Here is a 12,094-nt window from a genome sequence, read left to right on the forward strand (position 1 = left end):
TTTGGAGCCGAATTCACACTGAACATGGAGATCCTGATGGAAAATGGATGGTTTGTCAGGCTGGGGCCAGGTGAGGAGCGGCAGATTTGTTACTGGATGGTGGGGCTGTGTTGTGCTTTAGTGCTTGAACCTACCCAGCAGCCAACCTGCCACGTAGCACTTAAAAACTGGGGCTTAAGTGAGAACACAAAAATGCTCCAAGGTCATACAGAAACTGAGGGTAAATAGAACTGTGTCTACAAAAAGACACCCTGATTTTAAAACTTTGCAGATTAAGAGTCTACTCAGATTATACACTAGATATGCATTACTCCTTCTCTGGAGGAACTGAAGAGGAATAATCCTGTTCCAGAGCTGGCTGGATATACTCCTGCAGTGATGTCCTGTGGAAAGGGTGTTGTAGTGGATGCAAACAGTGGTGCTGCACCAGGACTTGGCTCCTGCTTTGGAGGAGTTAATAAATATTTAATAGCAAATAATAAATAATAATATTAAATAATAACAACAAAGAGATCCAACATTCATTACTCAGTGTGCTACAAATGAGGTTAAAACTGCATATATTCTATTTCTTTTAATTAACAGTAAGACAAAACAAGCCCAGATATACCAAGAATCCCCAGACGGTTTCGTTTTGCAGAAAGGAAATTTTCAGAAAGGTTTAAAATAACAAGAATAGAAATAAAGTTTGGACAGAACTCTTTCTCCTGCGAGGTGACAAGCTGGGGCTTGCACGAGGGGTCACAGCCTTTTCCTTCCCTGCTCTTTGTTTTCCATCAGTGATGCTCTCCCCTGGCAGCTGGCTAAGGCCAAAATGCCAAAGCATCAAATGAAATTTTCGAACTTTAAACCTCAAAATAAAGTTTATACACACACACACGCACAGGAAAAGCAGTGAAAATACCATTTTCTCACCAAAATGTAATAAAAGCCAACTACTTTGCAGCGGTGGACTTGTACCAATAATCTCAGCTACATCACTTTCCACCAGTTTGGGATCTTGCCTTCGCTGTAATAACTTCTTTCCACTAAATCCTGCACCTGATGTTTCCCATGGGAAAGGTTTAGGTTGTTTTCCACTTGCTGCTGCTCTGAAATTCTTCCATTTATGCTTCAGACCTCCTGTCTATAGGATGGCAGAGGAAATTTGGGTGCTGGAGCCATCCCTCCAGCCCAGCACCCCAGAGTGCCTCCAGTCTAACACAGGATATTTAAGCAACAGTTTGCAAGTGGCCAGAGAGGAACAACAACAGGCCAGTGTCCAAGCCTGCTGAGGTCTCATTGAAGCATGGCTATTTCCCGTTCCAGCCTGGCTGGAAGTGATATCCGGCAGTGAGAGATACCAATCAGCAAGTGTTCAGTCAAGACAAAATTTATACTTTTTCTAATGCTGGTTGTTTCTTGGAAAGTTACACAATTTTTTTATGCCTGCTGGCACTCAGGCCAATAAATATAGAATTCAATGATACAGTCGAATGCACAAAGTTTATCAGTCTACCTACCTACACCAAAAAAACCCAGAACCAAAACCAAAAAAAACCCCCAAAAAACCCAAAACAAACAAACAAACAAAACCCCAAACCAAAACAAAAACAACAACAACAAAACCCCCAAAACCACCTTCTTTTCCTCTAGTTCTACTCTATTTTCTTTTTCCTGCTCTTGAGTCCAGCCCTGGATTTATCCGCCGGGCAGAACCGCTGTTTGCTCAGCGGGATGAGCTGAGAGAGGAGGACTTTGGAGACACTCTTAGTTCTGCAGGGAGGAATAAAACAACCCCAAAAAACCCCCCAAAGAAACAAATCCCAATTCTCTAGGTTACACTATCGGTTATATAACCAATCTCTCCGGTTATATTTACCCTCCCATAAATAGAGAATTGGCCGGAAAAGAGCGGCCTAAAAAAAACGACAAACGGAGTCGGGGCGCGGCGACCCCGGGGGCGGGCGGGGCGGGGGGCTCAGCACGGGGACGAGGACATCTGGTCGTAGTCGGGGCACTTGAGCAGGGCCGGGTAGTTACTGTTCATCTGCAGGGACGCCTCGCTGGAGATGTCCGAGGGGCTGCGGCCTCGCGCCCACGCGTCCGGGTGCAGGAACTGGCCCGAGTAGTCGGAGCAGTTGCTCAGGCGGGGCCGGTAGAAGCCCGGGTGGGGTCTGTACAGGTCCTCGGCCGTGTAGCGCTTCATGAACAGGTAGACAGACATCACCCCGGCGCTCTGCGGGACAGACACACGGCCTGAGGCTCTCCCCACCCGAACAGCACACGACAGAAAATCGCCTTTTCTGGGCTGGTGCTCAAAAGCACCCGAGGGCCGTCACTTCCCTGCCCCAGGCCTTGGATCTGTGCGGTGTGCCACAACCACGTCTCTGCTTTTCATGCCTGGCATCAAATTGTGCTCAAATGCCCCCATCAGTGCTCCGGGTTGGGTTTGTCCTCCCCTAAATGTCCCCTTCACGTTGCAGTTACCCCCCGACCCTCACAGCCCTCCCTTAATCCCTGTCTGAGCCCTGGTTTTGCCAACAGGCTCAGCCTGCCCACCCCTGGGAATGGGGTACACTTGCATCAGGGGTGTGGGTACCTCTGTGAGAAGGAAGGAGATGGCAGAGAAGGCAAAGGACCACCCGTATTTGTAATTGAAGAACGACTCTGAGTCCTTGGTCCTGTTGAGCATCTCATCGTTAATGCTGGATATGTAGAGGACCAGCCCCACCACCAGTGACAGACCTGCAGAAGGACAGTGGGAAGTGCTTCAGGGATGAAGCTGCTGAAGAAGCACCTTCCTGAAGGCCTGACTTTGGGGGAAAGTAAAAAAAAAAAATAGGAGTGTGCTTGCAATAACTGGGGAAGGTATCTGCCCTCCTGCTGCTCTAAGCCAGGACACTCCTCTCATTCCAGTCAAACATTCCCTGCTCAGGGAAATCTGTGAGCACTGTGAGGAGAGATCTGCCTCCAGTAGGAGCTGCTTCAAAGCTCAGCTGTCACAGCTATTTGTTTAGCGCTCGCACAACACCATGAATAAAACATTCACTTTTCTCATGTAGACACAGCCCAATTGAGCAGTCAGAAGTTTCAGATCTCTCCTGCGACTGCTGTGCCACGAGAAATATCCTCTCCCCCAGCACCTGCTCCTGCACGGGTGCCTTTCCCACATTTCCACAAACAAACTCTCCATCCATCCATCCCACGAGATCTGACTAGGCTGTAGGACTGAGCTGGGAGTGATGGGTCCGACAAGGAGCCACCCGGGTGGGTGAGGAGAACACCAGCAGCAACCAAAGCCAAGGTGCTCCACGCTCAGGGGCTGTCAGGAGAAAACCTGGCTGGCAAAATTCACCTGACAGGATGAAGAATATCCCCGAGACGAAGGCCAGGATGGTCCTGTGAGGCCGGATGTGGCCGATGTTGCTCAGGATGAAGCCGATGAACATGAAGAAGAGGCTGACCAGAGGGAAGGGGGTGGCAGAGCGGATCATCTCTGTGGGGAGAGGAGCAGAGGGGAGTGAGAACAGGTTGATATTCCCTAATAGTGTGAGAAATGGGCTTGGCTGGGTGAGAGGGCTCAGCCCTCCTGCTCAGATCGGGTTGTGTGTGAGTTTCTCTCCTTGCTAATGAGCTGAGTGAAACAGAGAGTTATGGAATCACAGAATGGTTTGGGTTGGAAGGGACCTTATGTTCCAACTCTGCCATGTTCCAACATGCCACCTTCCACTATCCCAGGCTGCTCCAGGCCCCATCCAACCTGGCCTTGACCATTTCCATGGTTGGAGCATGCACAGACTCTCTGGGCAAGCTGTGCCAGTGTCCCCCCTCCATGGTGGTGACTCTGCTGATGTTTGCATTTCTGTGTGCAGAAATGGGATCCTGTGTGAAGTGTTGCATGGGAAACCATCAGAACCTGCATTTCTCTCTGGCTTCACTGCTTAAGTGTTTTCAGAACACTTCTATTGATTAAATCAGAAATGACTGCAGAATTCATCATGAGAGCTGTGACACTCCATCCTTAATTCATCCTGTGATATAATGTGTAAAATCGCTAGGGAATAAATACAGCTGCAAATTATGGAGAGCAGACTGAAAAGCCAAACACTTTGATAAACATTAGAGCCGAATAGCCAGTGACAGGAAATTGTACAGCTTAGAGCCTCCGTGGGCATCCTGCCATTAGAAGGGAATGTCCCCAAAAGCTCAGAGCACACTGGGAAATCCCCATAGTGAAACATGTAGTTGCATCGTTGTGTGGCAGCACTGTCAAGGAACTCAGAGCTTCTTTGACAAGGACACAAAGGGGATTTCTTGAGGGGTGTCCCTAGTGGTTGGGACTCGGTGATTTGCAGGATATAAAGGGTGGAACCCCACCAAAACACTTACTCAGGACGTTGATTGTGGATTCAGATGTCAGCTGGATGTTCATGGGCATGACGTATTCGATGGTGAAGCACCGGCCACGCTCCTCACCTGCAGCAGACACAGACAAAAAGGTGAACTCCGAAGCCAGGGGGTTTAAGGTCACCCCAGGGGTGATATTGGAGCTCCTCACTTCTCCCTTGACTTTTCCAAAGCGGTTGAAACTTTGTCACATTTGAGGTTGGTCACTTTGACAGTCCCATTCCCTTGGGTTCTATTCAACCCTGTCCCTGCAGCCAAGCTGCTTCATCAAACTTGGCACGGACGGAGGGAATGGTCCAGCTGACCTGAATCTAAATTTCGCAGGGATGAAATTGAAAGGCTTTAGCTGCTGCCCAAGGCGTCGCGATTGCAGCTCTGGAACAGGGCAGGGGGTCTGGCAGGGCAGACCAAAAACTCACCAAAGCTTGTGTGCAAAGGCACATTTATCCCTTGGGCTGTTAAAGTCAGGCATGGAGAGATGACATCGCTTTCCAAAGGCCGACTTTGGAAGCAGGGATGGGTGGAGCCTCCAAACCCCCATTTTCCTTGGCCCTTTCCTGCAGGGTGTCACTGACCCACAACAAACCAAGGGGCTGTTTCTGTCTGGGAGTCCCTACCTGCCAGAAAACAGACCCTCCAGAGCCCCGAGTGCAGCGAGAGCTTGATCTCGGCCGTCTGGTTCTGGGGCTGCACGATGCCCTCCTCCAGGTAGAGCCAGTAGTCGGTGCTGACGGAGATGCCCAGGAGGCCGAGGCCGCAGACGGCGAACACGCTGCTGAGCAGGGTCAGCGCCTTCCTGCTGCAGGCGCTCATCGCCACCAGCATCGGGCGCCGGCGGGGCTGCGGGGGAGCCCGGGCACGGAGCCTTCGGGGAGCCGGAACTCTGCCCCGGACTGCCTGAGCTGAAAGGAGCCATGGAAACCATCACTGACAGACGGACACTTTGAACCAGATCCCACCGCCTGCTGCCCCGCGCCGAGCCGGGATGTGGGAATGGCACAGCGCGGCCGGGCGGGAGCAGCTCCTCCCTGGGCTCGCTGGCTTTGCTGCGGGTGAATTCCCGCTGCCCCAGCCAGGGCTGCCTTTGCTGGAAGTGAATTCCCGCTGCCCCAGCCAGGGCTGCCTTTGCTGGAGGTGAATTCCCGCTGCCCCAGCCAGGGCTGCCTTTGCTGGAGGTGAATTCCCGCTGCCCCAGCCAGGGCTGCCTTTGCTGGAGGTGAATTCCCGCTGCCCCAGCCAGGGCTGCCTTTGCTGGAGGTGAATTCCCGCTGCCCCAGCCAGGGCTGCCTTTGCTGGAGGTGAATTCCCGCTGCCCCAGCCAGGGCTGCCTTTGCTGGAGGTGAATTCCCGCTGCCCCAGCCAGGGCTGCCTTTGCTGGAGGTGAATTCCCGCTGCCCCAGCCAGGGCTGCCTTTGCTGGAGGTGAATTCCCGCTGCCCCAGCCAGGGCTGCCTTTGCTGGAGGTGAATTCCCGCTGCCCCAGCCAGGGCTGCCTTTGCTGGAGGTGAATTCCCGCTGCCCCAGCCAGGGCTGCCTTTGCTGGAGGTGAATTCCCGCTGCCCCAGCCAGGGCTGGAGCTGATCCCCCCGAGGATGGAGCAGAACTGCAGCATCTTATCTCATCTCCCTGCAGAGCCTTATCAAGCGCCGCCACTCCCGGAGTTGCTGAGGCTCACGGCCACGGTGATCAGGGATCAGCAAAGCAGCTCGTAAGTGCTGGACTAACCCCCGCCCCCAGCTGCTCCCATCACCAGCCCACTCTCCTCTATAACGGGCATTTTTCCACTTCCAGGGTAGATTTAGCAATTAGGAGATCATGCTAATCTTGTAAAAGCCGTGCTGCATTTATGGCATCATCGAACAACTTGGAGCAGAGTGGCATGACACAATAATCTGCTTTTTGTTGTTGTTGCATTGCTCTTGCCAGAGCTGCCAGCACCCTCCCTTGTCCAAACCCACCTTGTGCTTTGGGGGGAGGCAGGGAAATGGGGACAGAGAGCTGCAGCCAGGCCCTGAGCAAATCTTAAAGGAAAAGCTTTCTTTCCTCATCCCCATGTCACTTATGTATAGCATCTTTATTATTATTATTATTATTTTATTGCGCATTTGCTACTTTGGGCAAATTAGCCAATCCTATGGTGCCCTGCAGACTGATAAAATAGCACCAGAAATCAGAGTTCTTGGCGCTGTGGAGAAAAAAGTGAAATTAGTGGGGGTGTGGGGGGAACCCACAGCAACAAAAGACTAAAGAATAAGAGGAAGAAGGAAAGAGATGCGTGTGAGAGACGGTCTTGTGTGGAGTAGCAAGGAGGCAGATAGTGCCACTGACTGCTGTTATAAAGGCAGAATGAATCACAGATAAGTGCCGTGTCATGTATATTTTCCAAGGCACATTTTGCTGCTATTCAGCACTGCAAGCAATAAGGAAAAAATATCTAAATCCAGCTAGACTACAAAAGCGACTGACTTTATAAACAGGCAGCATCTTCCTTGGACTCCCTTTAGAACTGCACTAGTTTTTTTTCACACCCTCAGGAGTGGCTCCGTCACTCCTGTGCTCCCTTGGTGAGCAGAAGAGAAGCTCCTTGGAAGAGAAGGCATGTTGCTGTTATCAGTGCAGTAGAGGTGGTGGGTTTAGTGATTAAATCAGGAGACACAAATCCTGCCTGGACCAGGAGATGACAACTCCTTGTTCCAGCAGGGCCAAGCAGACTGGAGGAGGGTGTTTTTTTTTTTCTAGTGCCTCAGATGCAAATATATTAATTCTCACTTGCTTACACAGACTCTCAGAGATGCCAAAAGTCCTCACAGCTTGTACTTTTACACCTGAAAGCCTCCAAGGATAATGTTGTGCCGTAATTCCTTCATGGTGAAAGTGAGCAGGTGATGCTGAGAGAGGTTTCTTGCTCCTCCAGCACTCTGGGGAGCTCTGAGCTCTTGCAGTGCTCATCCCCAGCACTTCTGTCTCACAAATCCACAGCACCAGCTCCCCACACCCATCCTGGGCTGTGTTTGCTGCAGTTTCATTTAGATTAACATGAAGGGAACTTGCAGCTACTGTGGAGCCCAAAGAAAGGCATTTACTGAACAGATGCCACTTCCAAGGTCTGTGTGCCCCTCCAGCTCGCTGTTCTGGGCAGCAATATGAGAGGAAAGCAGGGAATGCTGCTGGAAGAGTGTCAAATTCTTGACTGAAAGACAGGGAAGGAGAGGGAGTCTTTAATTATGGGATCTGACCTCGAGTCCAAAGCAGGCAAGTACATCTTGGTGGGAAGCAGATGTACTCGCACCCTCAAGCGCTGCAACAGCTTTGACAATTCCCTACCAGATGAAATTAAGGGTTTGGCTCTTCCTACGTTCACGCTGTGCCTTTTCCCAGAAGGTTCCAGCCTACAGGAAGGGGATTGCTGTCTCCAGACAGCCTGAGCAAGTGCTCCAGCTCACACTCCTGCAAGCTTTCCCTCCACCTTTGGCTTTGCTAACCAGCCTCATTCTCAGTGTTGCTATTTAATGCTTCCCTCAGCTCAAGAAAAGTAGGATGTGTTCCCAGGAGGAATACCTCCCTGCTAGGGGAGCAAGGAGCAAAGTGCTGAGAGGATGCTCAAATTCCTTTTCCCCGGAAGAATTAGGAGGCAGCAGCTAAAGAAGAAACCTGTGGCTGTGGGGCAGAAAAGCACATCAGCCCTGCACCTGCCATTTCCTGGGGAAGATGTCATTTCCCATCTCTGTAGATTCTCTTTGGATTCAGCAGTCAAGCAGCCAAAACACAGATCCTCTGGCTCCTCCATTCTTCACCCCAGCTCAGCCAGAGCCGTATTTTCTAGCTGCTGCCTCAAAATGAACAGCATTTACTACAGGGTGTCTCGTCCCTCTTGGCATTTTGGTGTCGAAATGGTAAAAGGAACTGAGGATCTATTCTTGGCTCATGTATCATCAACAACCATCCTCCCTGCACATTTTCATTAATAACGAGCCAAAAATCGTAGTAGGGAGTATGTGAAGGTCCAGATAAAGACACTTAGAGAGGAATAACAAAGTATTTCCTGTGATTTGCTGCCCACCAGTATCAGGCACCGGACAATAGACCCATTTGGTCTCATTTCTGCTGGCGTGATGTGAGCAGCAGGGACAGGGGTCGGGTGTCAAAGCTGCACCTCTCAATGGCCTCATTCCTTTTCTCTCTCACACTTCGATTCCCATGAAATCACTGATAAATTAGAGACTGGTGCCTGTTACTGCCTCACTGGCACATAGAATCCAGCCTGAGGTGATGGGGAACAGGGCAGGGATGGTGCAGGACATCTGCTTGAAAGAAACCTTCCCCAGGTCCAGTGCCTGGAGAATTCAAAGGGTTCCCAGGAGAAAAGTTTTTTCAAGGACAGGAAGAGAAGCTGGCTTGATTATTAGGAAGGATTTAGTCCACAGTGACCTTTACCAATTGTGTTATTCTTCCTATGGTTGCTTGGTTTCCAACAGGAGCTGGATTTTACATTAAATGAATAGAGCCCCAAAGATTTCCAGGAAACAGAACCTTAGATCTGTTCCTGCTCCTTCGATCACAGTGTGCATCCTGGTAGCAGTCCAGGGAATAATAAAGGCAGTCTGCAATGTAATCTGCAGTCTTTGTAATGAATTCCCCCTTGCCTTGGAGCAACAGTTGCTGATGGAAACAGCGCATGGCCCTTGCTGGGGCTGGATCCTTTGGGAAATGAAATGAGTACTGGTGGTGTTTCTAACGCAGTTCACCCGGATCTAGGAGTAAGTCCTTACCTGTTGCTCACAGTCACAGAAAGGAAATATCCTGGGCAGATTTCTGAGCCCCCATCTGTGGCCTAATGCCAAGCACCAGCCACTGCTCTGGGCTATGTGGGTGGGCTGAGAAAAATGAACGTGTCACTGGTCAGCTGCCTGGACAGGACGGGTCACCTCAATAAATCCCTGCTCCGAGTTCACCGGAAAACTGCGGCCACCTCCTGCCCTGGGTAAAGGCAGATGGAGCAAAGCCATTGATTTTTATGTGGCGTAATTTCCAATTTCCTGACATTTGGGAGGAAGGGAAACATTGCCAAGGTTATTGGAGCAGACAGGAGGGAAGGGTTTGTTTGTGGAGGGGTGCTGAGCTCCAGGACTGTCCTGTGGCTGTGAATGCCTGGGTGTGCTGCAAACCAAGAGCCAAGGGAAACCAGAGATTCAGCCGTGGATCTGCAGTAGTGGGAGAGGCTGAGCAGAACATGAAGGACAAGGAATGAATTCAGTGAAAGGGGAGCAGGAAACCCTTTGAGTGAGCAGTGAGTGTACAGAGAACATCAGGGGCCTGGGTAGGAGCCATCAAATACCGGAGAGCATGAGCTGTGATGGAGCTGAACTGAAAGGACCAGATCCCACTAAGCTGCAACAAGAAATTGGGCTGGCTAAAAATAAAGGGCCTTCGAGCAGTGTGATCCCTTCCTCAGGACACAACCCAGGCCACGGTAGTGGGCAAAAAACAAAACAGGTCAAGGAGAGCAGCTCTTTGAGGGCAAAACTGCTCAGAGCTGGCCGTGCCTAGGCAGGCAGGACTGTGCTGAGGCCACCACGGCGCTGTCACCCTGCCTCACACAGCACGGCTCACCCTGCCTCCCCTGGGGCACATCCAGAAAAGGCTGATTTGGCCATTAACAGCCCTGGTGAAACAGAGGGATCCCAGCAAGCTCACGGAGCACCCAAAGGGTGCAAATGCTTCAGTCCCAAACCACGTGTGCAGGGTGCAGGCAGCTGCACTGGTGCTCTGTGGGTTGGCAGAGAGGGTTGGACCGGTGTGAGGAGCACATGGGGAGCTGACTTTAACCACAGCTGAGGAGAGGAAGAGGAGGAGATGGTGAGGGCAGCACCCACGGCTCCATCTGGGATCGCAGGAGAAGCAGCTCCACAAACCTGACCTGGAAAACTGGGCAGCTGGGAAAGATAGTTCTGGTTTTGGAATTACAGCTTGGGGAGAAACAGCCCCTCCTGAAGCTTGGAAAAGGTGTGCTGCAGGCGGGAGAGGAGCACAGAGCTGCTCTGGTTCCACAGAATAGCTGAAGGGAGCAGAGATGGCTGCAGAGAAAAGCAGTGTCTCCTGAGAGAAGGAAATTTCCGAAGAGGATATGGGTTGGAGCTGATCCACGGGGCTCCCAGGTGCCCTGTCCTGGGCTGCTGGCACCCACCACCTCCCCTGGCACATGGGGAGACAGAAATACATCAGGCAGCTTTAAGAGCTGCATTCGTGTCACACAGAAATGTCAGCTTGATTTCTGGGAGAGAAAATATGTATTGGAAAAAATTAAGTGCAGAAATAAATCTTTTGGATGCGGAGGAGGTTTAGCCTGATATTAAGGAATAAAACAGCCCATCTCATGGCAGTTTGGACAAGGGCTTGTAACTGTGACTACGAGCAAACAAACCTCAAAAGGATCAATACTGGGCTTGAAAGCTTCCCCTGAGCTGGGAACAGCAGCTCTGCCATTACTGACAGACAGACATGGCAGAGCTGGATCAATGGGCACGCTGGGCTCACAGGCTCTCCAGGGAGGCTTTCAAAATAAATAAATGAATAAAAAAGAAGGCTGGTTATGAGTTATTTAAGCCCAGATTGAGCCACAGCAATAACAAACCTATTAATTTTGTGCTTGTCATCACACACAAGGAACACCTGATAAATGATCAGTGAGAAACGATTTGTGAGCTCGCACACTGCAAGGCTCACCACTAACTGATTTTGGTAATGAGATTACTTGGGATTTTCTCTCTTAAACTTGACTTACATAATTTTTCTGTGAAGTCCTCTTTTCCCTGGCACTTCCTGTGCTTCATTTCTTGCCAGAGTTATTTTTTACAGTTTGGTGAAAAAAATTCCTGCTATGGCAGTGCAAGAGCGATGGAAATGCTGTATAGGAGGCACCATAACTCAGATCTCCAGGGCTGACCCACTTCCCTCTCCTTATCTCAAAGCAGCCTTTTTGCTGTGGACTGCTCAAAACCTGCCCTTTTGCCTGGGTCAGGTTTGCAGAGAGCTGTTACTGATAACTGAGCATACCTCGGCTCCAGCACCAAATGTAAGGAGATCAAATGATATTCCCAAGGTCAAAGGAGAAGTAGTTGAGATTTATTTCCCATCCCAGCTCTCCAAGTGGATCCTTTCCCAAACTGGTCAGTCTGCCACGCTGCTGCACTCGCTGGAGTGATGGCAGTGCTCCAGCTCTTTCACACTAACGGCTTTGGATGGAACCAGCAACTTCCAGCAAATAAAATCATCGAGCAAACAGCCCCGAAGGTCCTGGTTCACAGGCTGCTGGCACAGCCCGTGTCTGTGCAGTCAGTCTCATTCACATGGTCCTTCTGGATACACAGATAATCCCCCACAAAACTTTTATAGAACCCATCCCACCCACGTGTCTCCTTTTCCCTGGGTGTTCCAGGCTCTTACCTCTGTTAACACCAGCTGAAGTGACGCTCTGGCAAGTGGAGAACCTGTGATGGGGCTGAAGGTGGGGAGAGCAGTTCTGGCAGATCAGCTGCAAGGATGAGGGTCTTCAATGGAGGCTTCAGCTGCTGGACGGTCTGGGAGGAGCTGGGAGTGGGATGTCTTTGGAAACAGGCAGGACCTGAAGGGAGGGCACAGCCTCAGCTCTCCCTCTCTGACCGACCCCCAGCAGGGTTGCAGGGTGCTGGGACACAGGGACAGGCAGA

The 12,094-nt window shown here is 50.9% G+C and overlaps 1 protein-coding gene across 1 annotated transcript; it reads right to left on the minus strand.

The window, feature by feature from the left end:
• Window positions 1-430: 430 nt before the first annotated feature.
• Window positions 431-12,094, minus strand: CACNG5 (calcium voltage-gated channel auxiliary subunit gamma 5). The gene is made up of 6 exons (XM_066200346.1): window positions 11,832-12,094; window positions 5,007-5,291; window positions 4,372-4,458; window positions 3,338-3,478; window positions 2,582-2,727; window positions 431-2,218 (listed from the first exon to the last, which is right to left on the minus strand). Exons 2-6 carry the CDS (start codon window positions 5,212-5,214, stop codon window positions 1,961-1,963), a joined length of 840 nt encoding a protein of 279 aa, XP_066056443.1. The 5' UTR covers window positions 5,215-5,291; window positions 11,832-12,094; the 3' UTR covers window positions 431-1,960.

Source organism: Chamaea fasciata, unplaced genomic scaffold (assembly GCF_029207755.1).
Source record: "Chamaea fasciata isolate MVZ Bird 193981 ecotype frontalis unplaced genomic scaffold, bChaFas1.0.hap1 SCAF_19, whole genome shotgun sequence".
Classification (NCBI taxonomy): Eukaryota; Metazoa; Chordata; class Aves; order Passeriformes; family Sylviidae; genus Chamaea; species Chamaea fasciata.

What these genes read in the sequence shown, in the direction of transcription:
- CACNG5 (XM_066200346.1), bottom strand. Translation starts at nt 5,214, where the DNA reads ATGCTGGTGGCGATGAGCGCCTGCAGCAGGAAGGCGCTGACCCTGCTC. An exon ending in ATCCACAATCAACGTCCTGA is followed by an intron (nt 3,479 to 4,371) that starts GTAAGTGTTTTG and finishes CTCTCCCCACAG; the next exon opens with AGATGATCCGCTCTGCCACC. An exon ending in TCTCCTTCCTTCTCACAGAG is followed by an intron (nt 2,219 to 2,581) that starts GTACCCACACCC and finishes TCTGTCCCGCAG; the next exon opens with AGCGCCGGGGTGATGTCTGT.